At 54.5% G+C, this 20,972-nt stretch overlaps 1 protein-coding gene across 1 annotated transcript in view; it reads right to left on the reverse strand.

Moving 5' to 3' along the window:
* The window catches only part of Mtcl2 (microtubule crosslinking factor 2), a 70,760-nt gene extending 50,608 nt beyond the window's left edge, over positions 1-20,152 (reverse strand). The window contains exons 1-2 of the mRNA XM_087655267.1: positions 19,144-20,152; positions 1,611-1,835 (exon numbers count right to left, since the gene is read on the reverse strand). Of these exons, the coding sequence (XP_087511393.1) occupies positions 1,611-1,835; positions 19,144-19,824 (906 nt within the window). The 5' untranslated portion in view covers positions 19,825-20,152. The remainder of the gene's footprint in view (positions 1-1,610; positions 1,836-19,143) is intronic.
* Positions 20,153-20,972: the final 820 nt, after the last annotated feature.

Genomic DNA, 20,972 nt, shown 5'->3' on the forward strand with positions numbered 1-20,972 from the left:
CTCCCAACCCCTCTCCACCTGGTTCTGTCAGCCTGCCTAGGGGAAGCCAGGGAAGTCAGCTTTCTGAGGACCTCCATAATTGCCTCTAACATTCCCAGCACACTGGGACGAAGGGTGCCGGCAAAGCTGTGCTGCTAGCGAAGGCTGAGCCAGAGCATGAGCTCAGCGTTGCAGCTGCGGGGGTGGGCAGCAGACGCGCGGAAATGCTGATTGGCTAGTTCAAATCCCAACAGAAGGGGCCCTTCCCCTCCTCCTGGAGGGCTGAGCCCCACCTCCACCCCAGCTGCTCATGCCCCGCCCACCAGCCTGCTCCCCACCCTCTCTTCTCGGTCTGCTTGTCCAGGGTCCCTCCCAGAAATCCTCAAAGACCAGGGCCCAACCACAGATTAGCCTGAACAGCTCCACTCTTTCCCTCCCTGCTCTGTCTCCTACCAATGAGGGAACTGGAGAGTTTGGGCTATTTTTTTTTAAATCGTGTTCTGTTTATGTTTTTGGCTTGTTTGTTTGTTTGTTTTCAGGTAACAGGATCTTGGTGTGCAGTCAAGAAAACTGGCTCCACACAGGTACACAGGCTTGCGTGGGGTCGCAGCCTTCCTAAATCAACACTGGTCACCGAATGAACAGCGTCCTTTCTGAATGGCTGGCAGGGCTGGATTCTCAGGGCCCTTCCCGCAGCAGGTGTGTGTGTGGCCGGCTCAGCACCTGTCTGCCCTCCGGGGCCCTTGGGAGTCCTAGATCATCCCGGGCTCATGCCCTCTTCTCCCTTGGGCTAACGGCGGAACTCCTAGGCTCCTCCCAGTTCTGTACCAATCCCAGCACCCTCGGTTCCCTGTTCACACTGGACTGAGTTCTGAGAGAAGAAGCTGGCTCGGGGTCCCCACGTTTGGGGCTTACATTAAGACTGGCAGTGGGGACTTCTCTCCTTGATCCCTGGCCTGTCTGACTGGGGCCATTCCTGCTTGCTCCTTAGACAGAGGAGAGCGGGGTCCAGCAGTGAAGTCTGAGAGGTGGGTGAGCCTGACTTTTGACCCTGGGTAAGTGCTTTTCTCCTCTGAGCCCCGGCACCCTCCTCCGGAAAACTAATGCAGTAATAGTAGCTACTCACTGTCAGTCCCTCTGGTGTCTTGGCCAGGGTTTCAATATCCTGGATTGTATGGTCTTATACCCATTTTGCAGATGAGAAAATCGAAACACAGATGACTTGATCAAAATCCTAAGGCCCAGGGATACTGGAGCCCAGCTCTGAACCATCCTGGTTCAGCTGCAGTTCCTCCATAAAACAACTGTGGAGCTGAGCAGGGACCACAAGTAGGGGCTACTCAGAGGCCAAAGCCATACACAAGGCAGACAGACACACGAGACAGACACACACAGCCTCCTGCTGCTTCAGGAGGGTTCTTGTCATACCATTTTCTGGATATCCCACTTGGAGCACCTGTCGATCCATCAGGGCTCCCCCTTGAAGATGGGGAAACTGAGGCCAAGAGAGGCACGATAATCTGCTCAAGGCAAGCAGTAAGCCACAGGGCTCACCGGGATCCCCAATGGGGTTTATAATCCAACCACCCAACAAGGGCACCTATGAAGGTTGGCGGAGACCCCAGACTGACCTTGACGTCCTGTTCTAGACCGCGGATGAGTTCACCGTCAACCTGGCCTGTCTGGGCAGCCCGGAGGCTGCGGCGCTCGGCTTTACGAAGTCGGTACTGCAGGATGCGACAGGTCTTGCTGGCTTGGTCCAGCTGCTGCCGTAACTCCTGCAGCTGGTACACGTCTTCCTCCATGTAGACATCCCGCATCTCCAGCATCTCAGCCCGTAGCTCCTCGATCTCATCCTTCAGGGGAAAAAGAACTGGTCAGACTCCCAAGATGCCACGGCAGTAGCCAGGGTGCCTGAATGTTGGCCACACTCAGCAAGCAGACCTAAGGGTCTGGGGTTACAGGCTGAACACCACCGCCCAAAGACAGCAACAGTTGAATTCCCGGGATCGTAAATATATGCCTTCCGTGGCAAAAGGGGCTTTGCAAGTGAGACTAAGAGAAGGGTCTCTAGACAGGAGCGTGATTCTGGATGATCTGGGTGGGACCTGAGAGGGAAGCTAGTGGGAACCAGCAATGTGAGGGAGAAGTAGAAGAAGACAGACAGACTCTGCAGGTGGAGAAATGGCCTCCACAAGTGTGAAGCATCTACAAGGGGCAAAAGGCCCAGGAGAGGATGATGCTTGTCCTAGAGCACTCAGCAGACATGCGGCCCACCAGTACTTGAGTCTCAGAGACCTGGAAGATCATCTTCAGCTGCATCACTCTTACGATTTGGATCTTAAGGCTCCCCAAAGTCACTTGCTATAGGCTGAGTCTTCCTCATGGCTCTACTGGGAGGTGGTGGACCGTTTTTAGGAGGCAAGGGTACAACATCTTTGGAGAGGACCCTTGAAGGGTTACTGATACCCTCTGCCCTCTCTCCTTGCTTCCTGGTCGCCGTGAGGTAATCGGCCTCCTTGATGCTCTGTGTCATGGCAGGCAAAAAAATGACCTTGAATGGAGGCCTCCAAAAGCATAGGGAATACAGCCTTCCTTTGTCTCGGGCATTTTGTCATAGCGATGGAGGAAACAGTAGAGGCATGTTGCAGAAGCACTGGGAAACATGCACCAGGGAACCAGGCCACAAACATTCAGGAGTGTATGCTACATAGCCCGCACTGTGCAGCACACAAAACCGGGAAAGGGTGTTGGTGCACAGCCTTGGTTGAAAAACAAAGTAAACAAAAAAGAAAATTCAGATACCGTTAAGTATCGTGGAAGCAAAAATAACAAAGTAACAACGTGAGTTATATGGCAGTGAGCAGTAATGTGGAAGGTATGGGGGGCGTGGCTAGGGGACATGGTCAAGGACACCATATCTAAAGAAGGGACATTTAAGCCAAGGCAAGAAACAACATCCACAAGACTTCCAGGAAGAGGGAACAGTGTATACAAAGTAGAAAAGAACTCAATGTATCCAGACACACCAAGAGGTTGTCTGTGGTGCAAGCCTTTAATCCCAGCACTTGGGAGGCAGAGACAAGCCGATCTCTGTGAATTCGAGGACAGTCTGGTCTACAGAAATAAGTTCCAAGATAGCCAGGGATACATAGTAAAGCCTTGTCTCAGGTAGAAAAAAAAAAGATGACCTCGATCAGGAAGTCCAGCTACTGCCACCTCTGTCACAGCTCCCGACAGAGTCTCACCCCCTCAGCTCATCTGAAACTGTTTAACAGTTGGTCTCCCAGTGACTGTGGGAGGAGCCTGAAGGTTGCCCTACCTGCCTGCCCCCCACACCCAGCGCCTGCTTACCCTCTGCAGACTCCCAACCAGTGCTGATCGAATGAAAGAAAATGTGCCTAGCTAATGAAGAGAATAAGAGAGACTTTTCACTGGGAAAGATGGGACGTGACTCCCAGACACTACACGGAGGGGAATGTGGACACCTTGCAGAAGTCGCACATAATTATGTCTCACAAGAAATGTGGAAACTGAGTCACAAACATGAGTAATATCTACTGTGCGCTTGACAAAATTGCATGTAGAAGGGAAACTGAGTCATCGGGGATGAGGCCCCGACAAGCGCTCTGCTCCCAAAAGTGCACAAGGTTGGCACTGACAGAAGCAGGGAGGCAACCAGGAACAGAAAGGCCACTCTGGAGAGGATGCCCATCTGGAGGGTTGGAAACCCCTAAGAAGGATGGGAAGAAAGGTGAGGGTGTAGAGGTGGGATCTCCGCTGCTCTCCACATCCTTTGCTCACGCCAGGGGTCTGCACAGTCCGGAAAAGGAATCAAGGAGACCTCTCCTCACACCTGCCTGCCAGCTGCCACTACTGGGAGGAGCGCAGGCTGTGGCCTGGCTGCAATGGCTCCCTGTGGGGGAAGGGGTGTGGCCTGCTGGATTGATGGGCAGGTAAGAAGCCAAGTTTTCCAGGCCACAGCACACCCTCCAGCGGTCCTCCCATCCATCTGCCTAGCGTCTGGAACTATTTCTCAGAACCCGGGAAAGAAGACAGAAGAGACGGATTGGCGACTCCACCCCACCACATGCCGTCTCCCTCAACGCAAGTATCCCTCCTCACAGAGCCAGACTGTGTCCTAAGGGTGTGCTCACAGCAACCCAGAGTGTGACCCTGCCTACTGGCTGCAGTGGAGGGCAGTCATCTCAAAGTACACAGAGTCACCACCCCACGCCATGCCCAAATGGGCAGACCAGAGTGGACAGGGAGGAAGTGAGACAGTCGGTGGGAGAAATGGGGAAGTGAGGCGCCCATGCACCAGCTCAGCTGGCAGGGAAGGGGGCAGGAAGGAAGAGGCAGGAAGTGAAGGCAGCCATCCATGAGTATCTCACATGTTACCCTGTTATCCTGACAGAGCATGGTGACTGGGAAGTTGTGAGGGCCCAAGTGACTCTAGGTCAGAATGAGTCAAGGGGGAACACAGGCACACTCCAGCTTAAGCTGTTGAAACTCACTAGCAGATGTGTGCCACTGAGACCGCAGGAGGAGACGTCCCTCCATACAGATCGCAGGAGGAGACATCCCACCATATTTTAAGTAATGGGCTTTTGTGAAAGCAGTGCACGGTCAAACAGAAAGTTTTGAAAAATACAGAAAACATCAAATCACAGTTTCTCTATTTGATTCTGAATGACAGTGCTTCCCAGAATGGTACAGCTCACTGATAGTGAGTGCCTGCCTAACACGATCAGGGGTGTGGCTCTACCCCCAGCACTATGCAAACCCCCCATATTCCCAACCCAGACCCACTAAGTCATAAACTTTGGGGGTGGATTCCCCGAGGGACTCTGAGGCAAGACATTCCCACTTTCTTCCCTACGGAAGACAAGAGTCCATCTCTCAGCACAAGTCCCTGGCTCTGAGCCTGCCACAGGCGTGTAGGGAAGAAGAGAGTGAATGACGATCCCCCACAGCTGTCTCTCAGAGGAACTGTCTTCACCACAGTGCAGGCTGTTGTGGACATGCCAACTCTATCTGAAGGGGTTTGCGGGGCTGAGGCCTCTAGGGGGGCTTGCCCCAGCTGCAGGCAAAACACCCACCAGCCCCTCCTGGCACGGCTTGAGTTGACAAAAGCAGACTTGTGGGCCACATGGGGTGGACACTGTGGAGCTTAGGCAGAGACTCTGGGTGTCGGGGTCTGAGGTGGGGGCAGGGAAAGGACAGAGGCTCAGTGTCCACACCCAGCCCAGAGGTCTCCTGGGCACCTGGGCCCTGCACTCAGGGTTTTGCCTTCGGAGGCCCTGGGGTGGTAGTCCAGCTGGAGAGAGCTGAGACAACAGGCAGTCCAGAGGCCCCACAGAGATGACGCCTCCTGAACTCTTCTACAGGAAAACGAGAAAGAGGGCTCGATCTCATAGAACAAGGTTCTGAGGTTTCCCCTTCCCAAATCTCACCCTTTACCTCAGAAGTAAAAGGCTACACTGTGCAGTGTCCACCTTGGAGTCTGAGGATCCCCAATTCTCAACCCCCACACCCTGAAATGAACTAGACCCCTAGACTGTTATCAACCCTAAAGGAGCTGAAGAAAAGTGTCACACAGTCCCACGGAGCTCTGATTTCGTGCTACTCTCTGTCCCTTGAAGGGGACAAGGTCTAAGCCCAGGCTGCAGACAGGAAGTGGAACGGAGGGCAGGGTCTAGGGACAGTGCGGCCCGGCATGGTGATCCCTTTTCAAGGTCCCTTGGCTCTGTTCGGAAGACAGTGTCTGTTGATGAGAGGAAGTCTGAATTTAATAAAAAAAAAAAAGCTGGTGGTTTTCAGGCTCATTCCATTGGCTTCTGCTTCAGGGCCAAGCCCCTGACCTTTGACCCCTTGCATCTGTTCCCTATCCTATCTTGCACCTGCACCCAGATAGATACACTAGGATGGAGAGGCTGGCCCTGGCCTATGGGAGGCTCACAAACATAAGCCCATTCATGCCCTTCCTAACCCTGTGGGTGGCATTGAAAATGCTCCCATTTTGCAGAGGGGGCATCAGAGGCACAGAAGTTTCCCAGAGCTGTCCAAGATAGGCAGGGGTGAAGCTGGATTCCATACAAGGCAAGTGGCCCTAGGCCAGGACGTGCTAACTGTGCATTCTTCCAGCTTTACTCAGGCCGTTCGCTATGCTCTACTGACCTTCACCGCGCTAACTCCCAGCTCTTGCATCTTTCCAGAACATTCCTCTCTCCCCAAATCTGATTCAGAACCTACACCCTGAACTGCAATGGTCCCTGATGGTAATGACTTATAGTTGTGTTCGCTTTTTTCCCCTCATCTTTCTTCCTCTCACTGCCTGAGGAAGCAGGGCAGGGTAAGACCGGGTCTTGCCCACTTCTGGTCCCCAACATCCCTAGGATGTGGAATGCAGCAGGCACCACGGGAAGGTGTGAAGGAAAAAGAAAGGCTATTGGCCTGCCCAGTCTCTCTCCATAGCCAGGAGACTTCGGTCCGTTTGACCCCAGGTCTAGGGCTTGTGTGAAAGGGTAGGTAGAGTCCAGGCTGATGCCAGTGCCACCACAAGAGGATAGCAAGGTCTGCCTGCCTAGGGAACTGCCCGCTTCCCACACATTTCCTACATGTCAAGTATCTCTCTGTTCAACAGTGATCCAAGAGGGCTGCCGGCAGGAAGCAACCTCTCAGAGATGGCCAGTTCCCAGGACTCCTGGGAGATTGACCCGGAAGAGTCTCTAGGTTCAGGCTGGCTTGGAGGACCCAACATGGACTCACGATGCTGCTAATAATAGGCTTGTGGGGTGGCAAGAGACTCCACAGTTTATACAGACATTCCTGGTGAATCATCTCATGGGTCCTTGCAGAAAGCAAGGCAAGCCAGGAACCCGTTCTACAGAGAGCTGTGTCCATCACAGGGAACGAGCCCTGCCGAGCCCACCCAGACAGGTGAAGCCCTGGAGGAAACCCCTCCTCTGTGCGGCTCCTCAACAAACTCACACCTTTATTTGCAGTAACCTCTCAGAATTAGCATCTCCTTCCATTGTGGTCTCAAGAACAAAGCGAGGTTGTATCAGAAGCACCTGAGACTTGGATACCAAAAATTACTAATATTTTCATGTCCTATAATGGTTGTTGCAAAAATGTCAAAATATTGTTAATACTCACCTGTCCCTTGAAATTACAGTAGTTAAAGCAGCCATCGGAATTCAAGAGTTAACAAACACATAACTATATCACGGTTGTAGCATACTTTAGTAACTGTTTCAATCTAGTTGGCTTCCTTGTATTTGAAAGACATTATCCTGAGGGTCTCAGCAGAGACTTAACAGGGTCCATGCATAGAATAGGATACCAGAGCCTCTGTTCTCTTGGGAGCACCATAACCTACAAAGCCTGGGTTATTATCCCAGCCCCTGATTGCTCCCATCAGAGCACAGAAAGGGGGAAATCAGCGCTGGGGCGATAGTCCAATGAGCAAAGCGCTCGCTGTGCAGGCATGGAGACAGACAGATCCCTGGAACCTCCCGGCCAGCCCTGACTTCAGATTCAAGGACTGACTCTGTGCTGCCTGCATGGAGGTAAGATGACTGACTGTCCGTGAGAACAAAGTGGGGGGTGGGTTTGGTGGAGTCCTTCCTGGTACAGGAGTACAAACTGTGTGCATGATGGATCTGGCCTATGAGAAATGGAAATCACTGGACGTGACGTCCCTTTGCAAACACACAGCATGCATAGGCTGAGGGTCGTCTGAGCCCAGCAACAAACAGCTCCAACCCAGAGAAGGAGCCAAGGGGACACGAGGTTCCTGAAGACAAGAGGGTGGTGGGTGGAGCTCTTCGACTCTGTCTCACCAGAGAGTGCTCCCGGTGCCACATGGAGGCCTGTGGACCACATCTGACATCTGGCTATGTCCAGGCGGGGTCAGAAGCTGGGAACTGACAGCCCAGCGCAGTGAACGCCCACAGACTGCACACCTAGGCCTCCTGCTCCATCCCCGTTTCCTGTTTTACCTCAGAAACACTGACAACCTTGGCACATGCGGTTGTTTGAACACTTAACGTGTGCCTACAGTAGGCCTGGTGGTCAGGTCCTGGCTCTCGCCATGACTGCTCTTCCCTCACCACAATGTACTCCTAACTTAGTACAAGGCATGCAGTGATTTCTCCCTCCCTCCCTCCCTCCTTCCCTCCCTTCCTCTCCCTTCTTCCCACCCTCCCTCCCTCCCTCCCTCTCCCTTCTTCCCTCCCTCCCTCCCTCTCCCTTCTTCCCACCCTCCCTCCCTCTCCCTTCTTCCCACCCTCCCTCTCTCCCTCCCTCCCTCTCCCTTCTTCCCACCCTCCCTCCCTCCTTCCATCACTTCTCAAAATGTGATTAAAACTGTTTAAATGTTCCCCACTTCGAACCCACAAATGATTATCAAAACCTGGGGACAGCCCATGTGTCTCCTGACTAAGCTGTGGCCCCTTCATGTAACACCAGCAGCAGCAGACGGGTGAGGCTCTGGAAGCCTGGAGCAGCGGGGCTCTGGCTCCATGAAGGAAGCCAGTGACAGTAGACACTGGGATGCCATGCATGTGACATGGTGGATGGGTGAGGTTATGGGACAGAGAACTGACCAACGGTAGAGAGACGGCCTTGATTGTAGAGGAAGTTTGGCTGAACAATGAACCCTTCTAATCCTTTTTTTTTTTTTTTTTTGGATAGGGAAGGATTAAGCCCACTGTGTCTCACATGTTAAGTCCAGGCTCTGGCCCTGAGCTAAACCCCTAGCTCTCAGGTATAATTTATATACAGAAAAAAAATTTTTTTTAAATTAGGGGCCTGTGAGATGGTTCAGTACGTAAAGACCCTTACCACCAAGCTTGACAATCTGATTTTAATTCCAAGAACCCAGTTGATGGAGGGAGAGAACCCAGTTCCACAAGCCGTCTGACCCCCACACGCATGCCTGCACTCACATTAATTAGAGATGGAAAGGTAGGTAGGTAGGTAGATAAATAGATTGAAGAAGAAATACAGTTTTACGGCTGGAGAGATGGCTCAGCGGTTAAGAGCACTGACTGCTCTTCCAGAGGTCCTGAGTTCAAATCCCAGCAACCACATGGTGGCTCACAACCATCTGTAATGGGATCTGATGCCCTCTTCTGGTGTGTCTGAAGACAGCTACAGTGTACTTATATATAATAAATGAATACATCTTTAAAAAAAAAAGAAATACGATTTTAATGTACCTTGTTTATAGACATAAGTTAACCCTTATCTTGACTGGAGTTATCAATTATGGAACTGGGTGTGTTTATCAAAACTTATTTTACAGTGAGATCTTTTTTTTCAAACACACAAAAAGCAAAGCAAAACAAAACCTCCATGGGGGGCGTCTCGTTCATCATGCAGAACAAACCTGTGCCAGGAGCTCAGGCTCCACCAGGCCTCACCCCCACTCCCGTCTCACTTCCATGTCCCTCAACCACCCCACACTCCCGTGGGCCACACTCCAGCCACCTGAGTCTTCCTCCAGCAGCAGAAATCACCTGGCCTGTCACAGCTTTCGGCCTCTGCCGTTCCTGGGTGGGTGGCCTGTGGCACCTCCTGCCTAGGCCTCCTGCAAAGCCATGCAGGCTAGCCTTCTCTTTCCCTCATACTGCAAGACACAGTTCTGTTGGTGACGTTGAGTTTACTTATTGGTCTGCTTGATTGTGGAAAGCCCATTTCTGTCACGAGTGAACCACCTATGACAGGCCTGGCCTAGTATATACACAGGGGCTCAAGACATAGCCATGAGTGAACAGCCAGGCTGCGGGGAGGACAGCTAGACTGGGGGGCGGGGGGGACAGTCAGGCTGAGGGGAGGACCACCAGCCCACTGAGCAGCTGCAGAAAACTGTCTTTAGACTCCAGTCTCCGTGGAGGCTTCAACTCCCAGCACAGTGACACTGGGCCGCAGCCATGACAGATTCCAAATCTCACCCAAATGTATCATTTCCTTCCCAGCTCTCACGCACACTCAGGACAGGGAAGGCTGAGCTCTATAAGGGACCAGGAACTCCACTCGAATCAACCACTCTACAAAGGACCAGAGGCTCCGCTTTGCCCACCTCCTCCCACACCACTTGGCTACCATGACCCTCCCTTGGGCCAAGGCCCAGGCTGCCTACCCATCTGCTACCCTGGCTCTAGGTCACTTGTCACCCACTCTGCCCCTGGCAACCTACCCCAGCTATGGAAGAGCTGACCAGCAGGGTGGCCAGCAATGGCCACAGGGACAGCAGGCCAACCCCACCCAAAAAGGCCAGAAAAGCCATCTGCTGTCCCTCCTCCTCCCCGGAACTCTGACAAGGTTCCAGATGAGATCATGGCACTCAGACCCCAAGAGGAGGGCTGCAGAAAGCTTCACTTCCCTCTCAGCTCAAATGCAAATACTCCAGAGGCAGAGGAAGGGGAACTCAAAGGCACTGAGGCTGAGAAGGGCTCTGAGCTCCCGCCTCCAGGTCAAGTTCAACTCAGCTCAGCCTCTTTGGGCAGAGGCTTGAGGGAGTCGGATCGAGCTTCCCAGAGGAAGTCACAAACTGCCAGGTGTCACCAGGGCACAGGATCTCAATGCTCCCGTTCCGTTGGCACTGGGGATATCTAATCCTAGACATCGATGAGCTCCCAGTTCTCTGGGCCCTGCCTCTCCAACACCATAGAGAGCACTGACAAGGCAGGCCCCTGGCAACAGTGCAGTTACTCCCTACATCCCCAAGGCAAGAAGCCTGAAAGTAGAGGAGTTGAGTCAGGACTTGGGCTCGTTTTGAGGCTCATAAATGGAGCAACAAAAGTAACGAAAGCTGGCACTTCTAGAGTGTGGCATGGGCCAGACACCAGGTAGATGAGAAGCCATTATCTCTTTCCTCAGTGATGATCCTTTGGGGCAAGCTCTACTCTTACCCTTCCCACATCACAAGGGAGCAAACTGAGGCTGAGGGAGATAAGGCCCCACAGCCCATGAGGTGGTCTCCAGGCCTGACACAGCTCTGCATATGAGGTAGATGTTCTATCAGGAAGCACACACTCTCTCTGTCTTTCTCCTCTCTGTCTGTCTCTGTCTCTCTCTCTGTCTCTCTGTCTCTCTCTGTCTCTGTCTCTCTCTCTCTCTCTCTCTCTGTCTCTCTCTCTCTCTGTGTGTGTGAGAGAGAGAGAGACAGAGAGAGAGAGAGAGAGAGAGAGAGAGAGAGAGAGAGAGAGTGTTAGTTGGTCAAGGACAGAGAGATGGCCAGAGGCTCCTGCTTACCCAAGGTCATATCTGGTTTGTCACTGCCCTATTCAAAGCCTAGGAGTAACGCCTCGAGGCCCTGTCCTGCTGGGCACACTCAAGGGAGCACAGACACTGTCCCTCCTGTCCTGCCGAGTGCACAGGAAGGAAGGCAGCTTTGGATCAGGATTTGTTGACAACATCCCCCAACCTCTGGGCTTCAGCCAAATCTGTAACAGAAGAGGGCAGGGAGTTGAGGATTTAAAAATCACAAGAGCCAACACAGCCTGAATCCCTCTTGTCATTTGCAGCTGATGTGACTAGCTAGCAAGGTGACGTAATGTTCTTTGGGCTTCAGTTTAAGCCCGATTAGAAGGAAGGAGCTAAACACTCTGGAAGGTCCGTGCTGCCATGCAGAACCAGGCTGCTGTGAAACCAGAAATCACCGGTTAACCAATCTAGTCACTGCGAGCCAAATGCCCCACCGAGAAGTCCCTACAAAGCTCCTAGTACCTAACACAGGAAACCTGGCTTGGAGCAGCCCCAGGAGCTCATGGAAAGGGGTCAGGAGAATGGATCAGGTAATGAAAGGGCAAAGAAGGCACCGAGGCATCTGGGAGGAAAGGCTGGGGGAGCATAACTTAAAGGCAACACAGCCTCAGCCATGGGCTGGGACAGGAGGGGTGGGGCCTAGACAAGGCAGGACCAGGGTGGGGTGGCCAAGCAAAGTCTGGTGCTATTGAAGAGTCCAGAAGAGCCGAGCAGGCTCAGGCAGTTGGGGAATCACACCACAACACACGCACGCACGCACGCACGCACGCACGCACGCACACACACACTCACACACACAAGCCATCTTTACTTTCATCTGTGGCTGAGGCAGGAGCCTTTTTACCGATATCTTGGAATGCTTTCCCAAGGGAGGTCCTCCACCAGTAAGCAAGCATCACTAGGTTGCAAGCGAGGCACGGGTTTTAGCCATCAGGGTCAAAGTGACTTAGGGCAGGTGAGCTGCAAAGGAGAAATGTGTCTACTGATACCCACAATGCAAATGGCTCATACACCTCACAGAGAGATAGGTACATCCAGAGCAAGGAGCAGCCTGAAACCCAGGACCCAGGGTTCTCAGGGGTCAGACCAGAGCCAGGGGCTGTTGAAGGCTGAGAACCAGAATGAATGAAAAACAGAGGGGACCAGTTCCTTGGACACCTCCTCCCTCCTGATGAACGTGAGCATTGATGGTGCAGGGCATTTTATAGAGCTGACGCTCATGAAGGGAGAACACAGAGAGCAAAGCGCAGGCCCAGCTACAGCCGGTGCTCATTCAGATCCTGTGCTTTCAGTCCTTTTGACTGAGACAACAGAGAGATGGACAATAGCTTCGAACTCCTGTCCTACCTTGGGACAGCCAGCAAAGGCAGCCACCGTGCTGGCCCCAGAGGCCCCACCTTCCTGAACCAGAAGGGTGTGTTGACTACAAATGATGTCATATGTTGGAGGACAGGGGTTGGCCACAGTTAACCCTGGCTGCCAGCCAGGCATTTGCCTTGAACTTAACCAAGCCCTTTTCTGGAGTGTCCCTCTACCACAGAGGCTACCTAGAGCCTGGGGTTCCTCTCATCTTCTGTATACAGGACAGTGATGGGCTCTTATGTGTCTGAACTCTTATCTCCCCAAGTATCTGCAAGAAGGGGATTGAATTCCCACTATACAGACTGGAAAACTGAGGTTCTCCAGAGGCAAAATGCACAGGAAAGAAGTAACACGGTACGGCTTGGCCTTAGATCTGATTCTAAAGACGGAGTGTGCTTATAGGACCTCATAGCCTTCTTGCTTCTGCCTTCATTAGCACCCTGAGATAGCAGCAGTTCTGTGCCTGGCACAGGGACACATGGTCCCAGCCCTGCTACAAAACGACGAAGCTATCTCCCAGCCAGGGGTCTATGCCCAGGTACCTAGTACCCTTCCTAAGTACTCCCCACCGCACCCTCTAATTCCACGACTCTCCCACCCATGACTCAACTCTATTCTTTTCTCCCTCTTGCTCTGTCCTTTCCTGACGGGGGTCTCACTCTGTGGTACCAGCTAGCCTTGAACTCCTGCCCCTGCCGCCTGAGTGCATGTACCACTGTACCTGACTCCAGCCCTCCTTTCTTTTCTTTTTTTTTTTTTTTTTGGTTCTTTTTTTGGAGCTGGGGACCAAACCCAGGGCCTTGCGATTCCTAGGCAAGCGCTCTACCACTGAGCTAAATCCCCAACCCCCCAGCCCTCCTTTCTAAACCTAGGCATTTCCAGGGCAGAACCAGAGCTGACCAATTAGGCCCACACATCTACTTAACAAGTTCCTCCAATCCTGAGCACTGAGGCAGCCACTCAGACAAACCCGCAGCTATGACACCTCCACCTCCAGGAAGCCCGCTCAGCTGCTCTTGGGGACCTATATCTCTTCTCACTTCTGTAAGTTCTAGATGAGACATGGGCACCCTCTAAAGATCAGGGCATCACGGCCTCTGGAACTTGCAGCAGAGGGAGACATGGTAAGCAGGAAATTCCAAAAGGATTAGAAGAGTTGTCCTGAGGCACTGTTCCTTCTGTGGCAAGCTTGACACAATCTATTTCCCGTTGCCCCACAGGGCCTGGCTCAGGAGCCTGGGGAGCTTTGATGCAGCCTCTCCAGTCATGGAGACCTACAGACTCCACCTGCAGCCTCCCTCAGTTGGGCCCCTGGAGCCCCCAGATCCAGACAGTTACAAACCCAGTCCTGACTCCTCATGGTCCCAGCAGCACGCTAAGAAGAAGCCTTATGACCTCTGGAAACAGAAGGACCATACACAGTAGCTCCAGGGGGACATTGACCAAGATTTCCTGTGTTTATGTGTGTGGGTGAAATGTCACAGTCAGTGTAAACAGATGTGTGTATGTATGAGCATGAATGTCTGGGTGCCCTCGTTAAGCAAACATCACGTCTGACATTTGCATGATCGACCTTTCTGTCAGGACTAATGTGTATGGAGGCTGAATCCATCCTGCCTGTGAGTATATCCATCTGAAATCTGTTGAACCTCAGGTGCACGCGCAAAGGTTGCTTGCTCTCTGAGGACGGGGCGGCTCTGGGTTCCGAGGCGAGCCAGTGTCTGTGTCACCTGACAAGGATGGGTCTCTGGGATCCTACGGATGCTGGCGTGCATAGATAATGTCTATGTGCGTTTATGTGCACACCTTCCCATGTAGAAGGGCTTCCTAGGTCTGAGAGTGTTTCCAGGCTGTGGGAGTGTGTGCTTCCCAGCCTGGAGTCTCCAGCTGGTATGTGTTGTGTTTGGTAGTTTGTGGCATGAAGGCTCTGTCTGTCACTTTTCATGTGGATTCATTGTGAACGTGCCTAGAAGGCTGGCTTCTGGATGTATACAGCATAAGTGAGTCACTGAATGTATACATCAGCCAGGCATGAGTAAGTAGCTCTGGGCTTCTAGGCTTGAGCTCTGAATAAGTGTACATGTGTTTATGTGTACAAGACTGTGTCCAGGGACACAGGCCCAGCCCCTTCCTTGCAGAGTACACTGAGCTTCATGGTCTCCTCCAGCCGCAGTAGCGGCCACACACATTTTCCATCCTGCTGGAGCTGCTCCCCCCACCGCACCCCCCTCAGAAGCTACAACTAGGGCAGGAACCAGCGAACTTTGTTGACATGGTGACTAGCTGGGTCCCTCCTCCCCTACCTCCCAGGAGCTTTAAAGGAACTGCCTGAGGCTAGCCACTCAGAAGACTCAGGGATCCGTCAGAGGAAGGGAGGGAGGAAGAGAGGAACATTAGGAAAGGATGGTGACTGGGTTGGCACATTTACTGAGCAATGGGCACGCATCCTTACAATAAAGGGGTCCATGATAATTTGACCCCCATATAACAAGCGTGATCCCCCCCCCCAGAGGCACACCCCTACCTACAGGCTTACGTAGATATCAGCCTTTTAGGTTTTTTGGTTTTTTGTGACTCACAGTCTTAGGCCAAGCTGGCCTTGAACTCACTACATTGCTGAGGATAGCCCTCCTCTGCCTCTCAAACGCCAGGATTGCAGGCGTGTGCCAGCATTCCTGGCTTATGCAGGTCTAGGGATGGAACCCAGGGCTTTGTGCTCGCTGAGCAGACACTTCCCCAATTGAGCTTATTCACCATAGCTGTCTACAGATCTTAGCCTGGCATCTGGCCCACAGGATTCCTCCCACCAACCTCCATCCAAGACCAGACATGTCAGTAGCGATCAAAAGCTCCATCTCGCCGGCCACAAGGCAGAAAGAACTGGACTGAGATAGAACAGCAGGGTTGGAATGTGGGCTCTACGACAGAATCCTGGAGCCTCCACTTGCCCATCTATATAATGACAGCTGCCAGTCAGTAAGGGCTTTTGTCTGGAACCTTGTGAGTGGCATCTATAACCCACAGCTGGAACCCCAGGCAGGGGCCTTGGCGCCTCACCTGTGATCTTGCCTTTCTGTCTTGCCTGAAGCAGCACTCAGTTTATTAACCCTCAAGGGCTCAGGACGCCCACCTTCTCGGCTCCTCCCAGTTCCTCCGAGAATGAACACACAGACATCGTGTCTACTCATTGGCTCAAAATCCTAACGGTTCCTCACGAGACCCAAGGACCTCACTTACAGAGGCTTTCTTTACCATTTACGTCTCCCTGATTACTGAGAAAATCCATGGAGAGTGTCCAGTCACACCCCGTCGTATCCTCGTACAAATGAAAACAAAGCAAAACAAAACACAAACAAAAGCATCTCAGACAGGCCCAGCCACTGGACTCTGACCAAAAAGCAAAAGTAGAATCAGAGCTCCAAGCCAGATCTTTGAGCGCCAGTACTCTGAGATACGGCACGGCACATGGGTAATGGCTAGTGGTCACAGGGACCTTAGACCACTGGGTCAAAGTCAAACACAGTTAACCTGGCTGCCCTGCAGATAAAGCCATATTTCTGGGTCCTGAAAACCCCAGTGGATGACTCCAAACACCTTGACTAGAAGGGACCCCATGTCAGACTATAGCCACCACACATATCTCTGCAACTGCTCTCCCTGATCATAGTCAATACTCAGAACCACTTACGTCGTGCTCCCCACAAACCCTACGCCTGTATACAGACCTCTCTCTGGAAACAGTACAAGTGACATCAAGCTCACCACCTTCCCTGGAGAAGCACTTTCTGTCTTATCATTGGCAGAGGCTAGATGGTCTGCTACCTAACTCAGGTCCTAGAGCAGGGACTCCCGAGGCAGGGGATAGGCAGTTACCCAGGGGTCCTTTTTATTGACAGTTTACCCACACACTAGCACACACACAAACTAGGAGGTAAACCTGGCCAGAGCCGGCTGCAATCCAGGGAGTCCCTGGACTCATAAGGTCAGTCTGCGGTGCGTACACTGGGGATTTGGAGTCATTTTCCTTCTAACCCAGTTTCTGTACCTCAGACATAAAGTGGTTTAGAGAAACAGGAAACACTCAGGAGACGGCTTCTCCCTGACTCCCAGCCCTGGCTGCCTGGAACAGGAACCCTTCCTGCTCTGGCTACAGTCAGCCCCTGGCACTGTGACAAAATAACACCTATGGTAGGAAGCTACAATATAGGTGTACAGTCCACATTCACAGAGCTTTCACTGTATCTCCGTGAGGGTAGACACTGTGGGAAACGGTCCTGCAGAGCAGTGTGGGTACTGCCCGAATGCATCCAGCGAGAGTCAACATGGCTCCCTTCCTCACTTGCCCAACTTTCTCCAGCCTAGAATGTTCTTACTGTAGCTCCTTATTCGACTGGCTCCATCATCTCTCAGCTCCTGGCCTCCACGAGTCCCCGCCCCATCTCCACAAAGCTCGCCCTTATCACCAGCCACACTGTGTTTTGTTCTGACTATTGTTTAACTCTGATGTCACTGAGGCTCTCCCTAGTTCAGTCTTGCTCCAAAATCTGCTCTAAGCAAACAGTGAGTGAATGAATGAATGAATTCGAGGTCAGGAGGAAGACTCCAGCCTGCTCCCACAGAATCCACAAAAGAATGAGACAGATGAGACAAGCAACCATGTTCTCTGTCCTGAGAGCAGCAGGATATCTCGGCTACTGCATCTAAAGTGTCCTACAGTGCCAATGCTCTAGCTCCGTGCACTTTTAATCTCTAAGGATGATCTGTGTGTATTTGCTTAATTCTTAAGATGGAGAACACTCAGGTCCAAGCATGGTAAGTAATGTGCCCAAGATCACACAGCCAGGAAGCTACAGTGGCCCGAAGCTTGTGCACAAAGACTCGAATGGACAGCAGAAACTGAGGCGCAGGCTGGCCCTGGAACTGGAACTCAACCCAGTCCTGGTTTCTAGGAGAACCTGGACTCAACCCTCAGCCAGTTGGGACCACTTTCCCATCTACATACTCATGGGTGGCTTCAGATGGAGTTCAGGGCTCTGTCGCACCACTTCCTGGGAGTACGGGAAAGGGGCCAGGATCTGGGCAGGAAGAACCGGAACAGAACTGTGATTTGTCCTCGTTTACTGGAGGAAGGTGCTCAGGTCCAGACCTGGAGTAGTTGAGGTTGGGAATTCAGGAAGCCACTAGGAGCATCCCAGGAGACTGTCTCCACCCTCACCCACTCCATTCTGACAGCTAACGTCAGAAGACTTCAACTGAACCCCACCTACCTAATGTCCACACCGAGTTACGCCTTTGTGAAGACTTATACCCCCATTCCACTGAAAAAGAATGGAAGCCTGGCCTGGGGAAGCCTGGGCTACAAACAGGTGGTAAATGGTCCTTTGTCAGATAGACCTGTGTCCTCAAGTGTACAGGAGTTTACTAAGAACATGCTGGATAGAGGACCCAAAGGAAAGCAAGAGCAACACCCCAACACCCTAAGAAGAAGACACCCCCGCCCCCAGACAGTAGAAGCAAGGGGCAGTTAAGAGCTGCAGGGCAGACATGTCATTAGAGCACTGTCAACTCCATGGCTCCTGGCCAGGCCACTCTGAGTGCTGTGCCAGGCCATCGACTGTCAAGGGCAGACAATACTGCAGCATCTTCCAGCTGGGGCAGTGCAGCCCATAAAGATTCCAGCTTCCCATGCCAAGGTCAAGAAGCCAGCGCAGGACTGTCCCCATAGCTGCCACCGTGTCAAGGAAGAGGCAGCCAGATCATGGGCTGCACCTCGGTCCCCCGTCACAGCCGACTGTTTCTCCCAGACAGCTCTCCAGTCCTACACACACAGAGGGAATACCCCTAGTCAGCAGGGCAGTTTCCCTCTTCCCACAGGGAACACGGGCCAAGTCTGCCCAAAACCACTCTCAGAGGGGACAGAGGACAATATCCTGGGATTGAGGAAGTGGCCTCTGAACCAGTTCTCCCACGACATCATCCTCCCAGGCTGTGGGACCGTTAGACTGGGCGGAAGTGGACTCAAGCCAAGGGGATGTTCCCAGATGTCACGCTTTCAAATTGGATCCGCCCCAAAAGGCAGGCGAGGACAGGCCTGCCGGGGAGGCCCTGGGTAAGGACTTAGGATGGTGTTCTGCCTCTCCTTGCCAGGGGATAGCCACGGTTTCCCTGGCAGCCTGACACAAGAACATTGGTTCCAGAACGGAGAGCTGGGAAGGCCTGCTGACCTGGGGGCGGGGTCCTGGGCAGCTTAAAGTGGAGGTCAGCCTTGGCTGGCTATCCCCACTCACCTATCCGAGCATCCACTAAAACAGTTTTACCGCGGGTGGGAGAGTGCACATCGGGGTCCTTTAGTCGGTGTCTTAGCCATAATCCCCCTCACGAGAAGAGTGGAAAGAGGTGGAGCAGCCTCTCCCTGTTTGGTCAGCGTTAAAGTGGCTGCCTGTGGCCTCAGGCCCTGGGGCTCTTGAGCCCGGATGACCAGTCCTCCCCCGCCCCTGCGACTCCCCTTTTCCCCTAGGTCCCCACCTTGAGATAGTCGTTCTCAGAACGCAGCTCTTCCAGCTCCCGCATCAAGCTTCCAGTTCCACAGTCCAGCATCTCTTCGGTGAGGTCGGAGAAGGCTAGCGAGGCGCTGAGTGGCAAGCGGCTGCTGCCCACCGACGATGCGGCCACCGACGGCTCATCCGGGGAGGCGGGCGGCCGCGGAGGCTGCTGCCCCGACGGCGCGGGCTGGGGCGGCTGCCCGGTGCGGGTCCCCGCCGGGCCGCCCGCGGCAGACTCCGCGTCGCTGCTCAGCGCCAGCTCCAGGCCCAGCAGGCGCGCCTCCTCCGACGCGCAGTCCGACACCTCGGAGCTGCTGTCCGTGAGGCTGGGCGGCGGCGGCGGCGGGCGGGGCCCGGTACCCGGACGAGGGCGGCCCTTGGCGCGGACCCCCGTGCGCACCCCGGCCACCCGCGGCCCCGCGCCCCGGGCACCGGGAGCCACAGCGCGCCCCTTCTTGTCCGGTCTCGCCGAAGACGCCGTGCCACAGGCTGTAGCGGCACCCGGGCCTGTGCCGCGGCGGCCTTTGGCTAGGGACCAGCCGGCCACGTCCTTGGGCCGGGCTGGCGATGGCGCGCGGTGGCTCTTCTTCCTTTCCACGGCGGGCGCGGGCGCAGGCGGGGGGCCGTAGCCTCGCGCCGAAGACTCTCCCGCTGGCGCCTCCATCGCGGCCTCCCCGGGTCTCAGCGAGCGGCGCGCATGGCCCTGGAGCGGCCGGCCTGGGTGTCCCTGCGGCGGCTCTCGGATGCACTCCCGCCGCTCAGGCCGCGACTGCGCTCCGGTCTCCTGCGTCCGGGGGCTGCGCTCGGGCCCTGCCCCACGCCGCGCGGCCTCTCCGCCACTGGGTGCTCGCAGCGCGCGGCCGGATCTCCTCCAGGCGCCGCGACTCCGACTCCGGCTCCGCCCGGTACCCGCCCCCTCCGCCTCGCCGCGCCCCCGGAGCGCGCCCGGACCCCGACTGCAGCCTGCTCGGCGATCGCCGCCTCGGACTCCCAGTCCGGCTGAGGCCAGGGCCCCGGCTCCGCCCGGCGCGGCCCGCCCCCCACGCAGCCCCGCCAGCTCCCCGCCCCGCTGCCTCGGCTCGGGGGCGCGCGGCTCGGCGAACAAAAGGCGGACGCGGCGGGAGCAGCGGGGAGGGACGCGAGCAGGGAGCGAGGGAGGGATCCGCGAGGCAACAGCGACCCCCTCGAGGGTCAGGCGGGCCTGGGCAGCCGCGGCCTCGGCTTGCTCCCGCCGCTCCGGGACACCGATCGCTCCGCTACGGGCTGGGGGATCACACCCGGCCCAGGAGCCTAGAAGCCCGGCGTCGCCGTGAGGGCCTCGTGGACGGCAGGAGAGAATATTCCCCGGCAGAGGCCCCGCGGACCTCAAAGGGCCGGAGCCAGCATCCATGCACACCCAGCACCGCGCAGCGCGCCCCTTGTGGGTGCTGAGCCTGCGCGAACTCCGCCCCCTTTAGCTGGGCATGACAAACGACCCCATCCTATAGAACCGTAAACTGAACACAACCTGGCACGCGGTCGGCTCTTGGTCAGCGGAGGAAGTAGGATAGACCCTGAGTCTCACGCCTCCGGAGTGTACTGAACTCCTCCTGCCTCTCTGTCCGCTGCCGTAGGGTCCGTGGCACCTCTCGTGCATCCCGGACTTTGCACACCCTAGTTGCCTGTGAACCCAGGCATAGCCTTGTCTCCCCGACCCCAGTTTCACAGTCTTTGAGATTAACTTCAGGCTGTGCCTTGAGGATGCCAGATCATTAGATGCTTGAGGGGCAGGTTCTAGGCCGGGTGGGTGTTGGCATGGGCTGAAGATTGTGA

This window comes from Rattus norvegicus, chromosome 3, assembly GCF_021556685.1.
Source record: "Rattus norvegicus strain SHRSP/BbbUtx chromosome 3, alternate assembly SHRSP_T2T, whole genome shotgun sequence".
NCBI classification, from domain to species: Eukaryota; Metazoa; Chordata; class Mammalia; order Rodentia; family Muridae; genus Rattus; species Rattus norvegicus.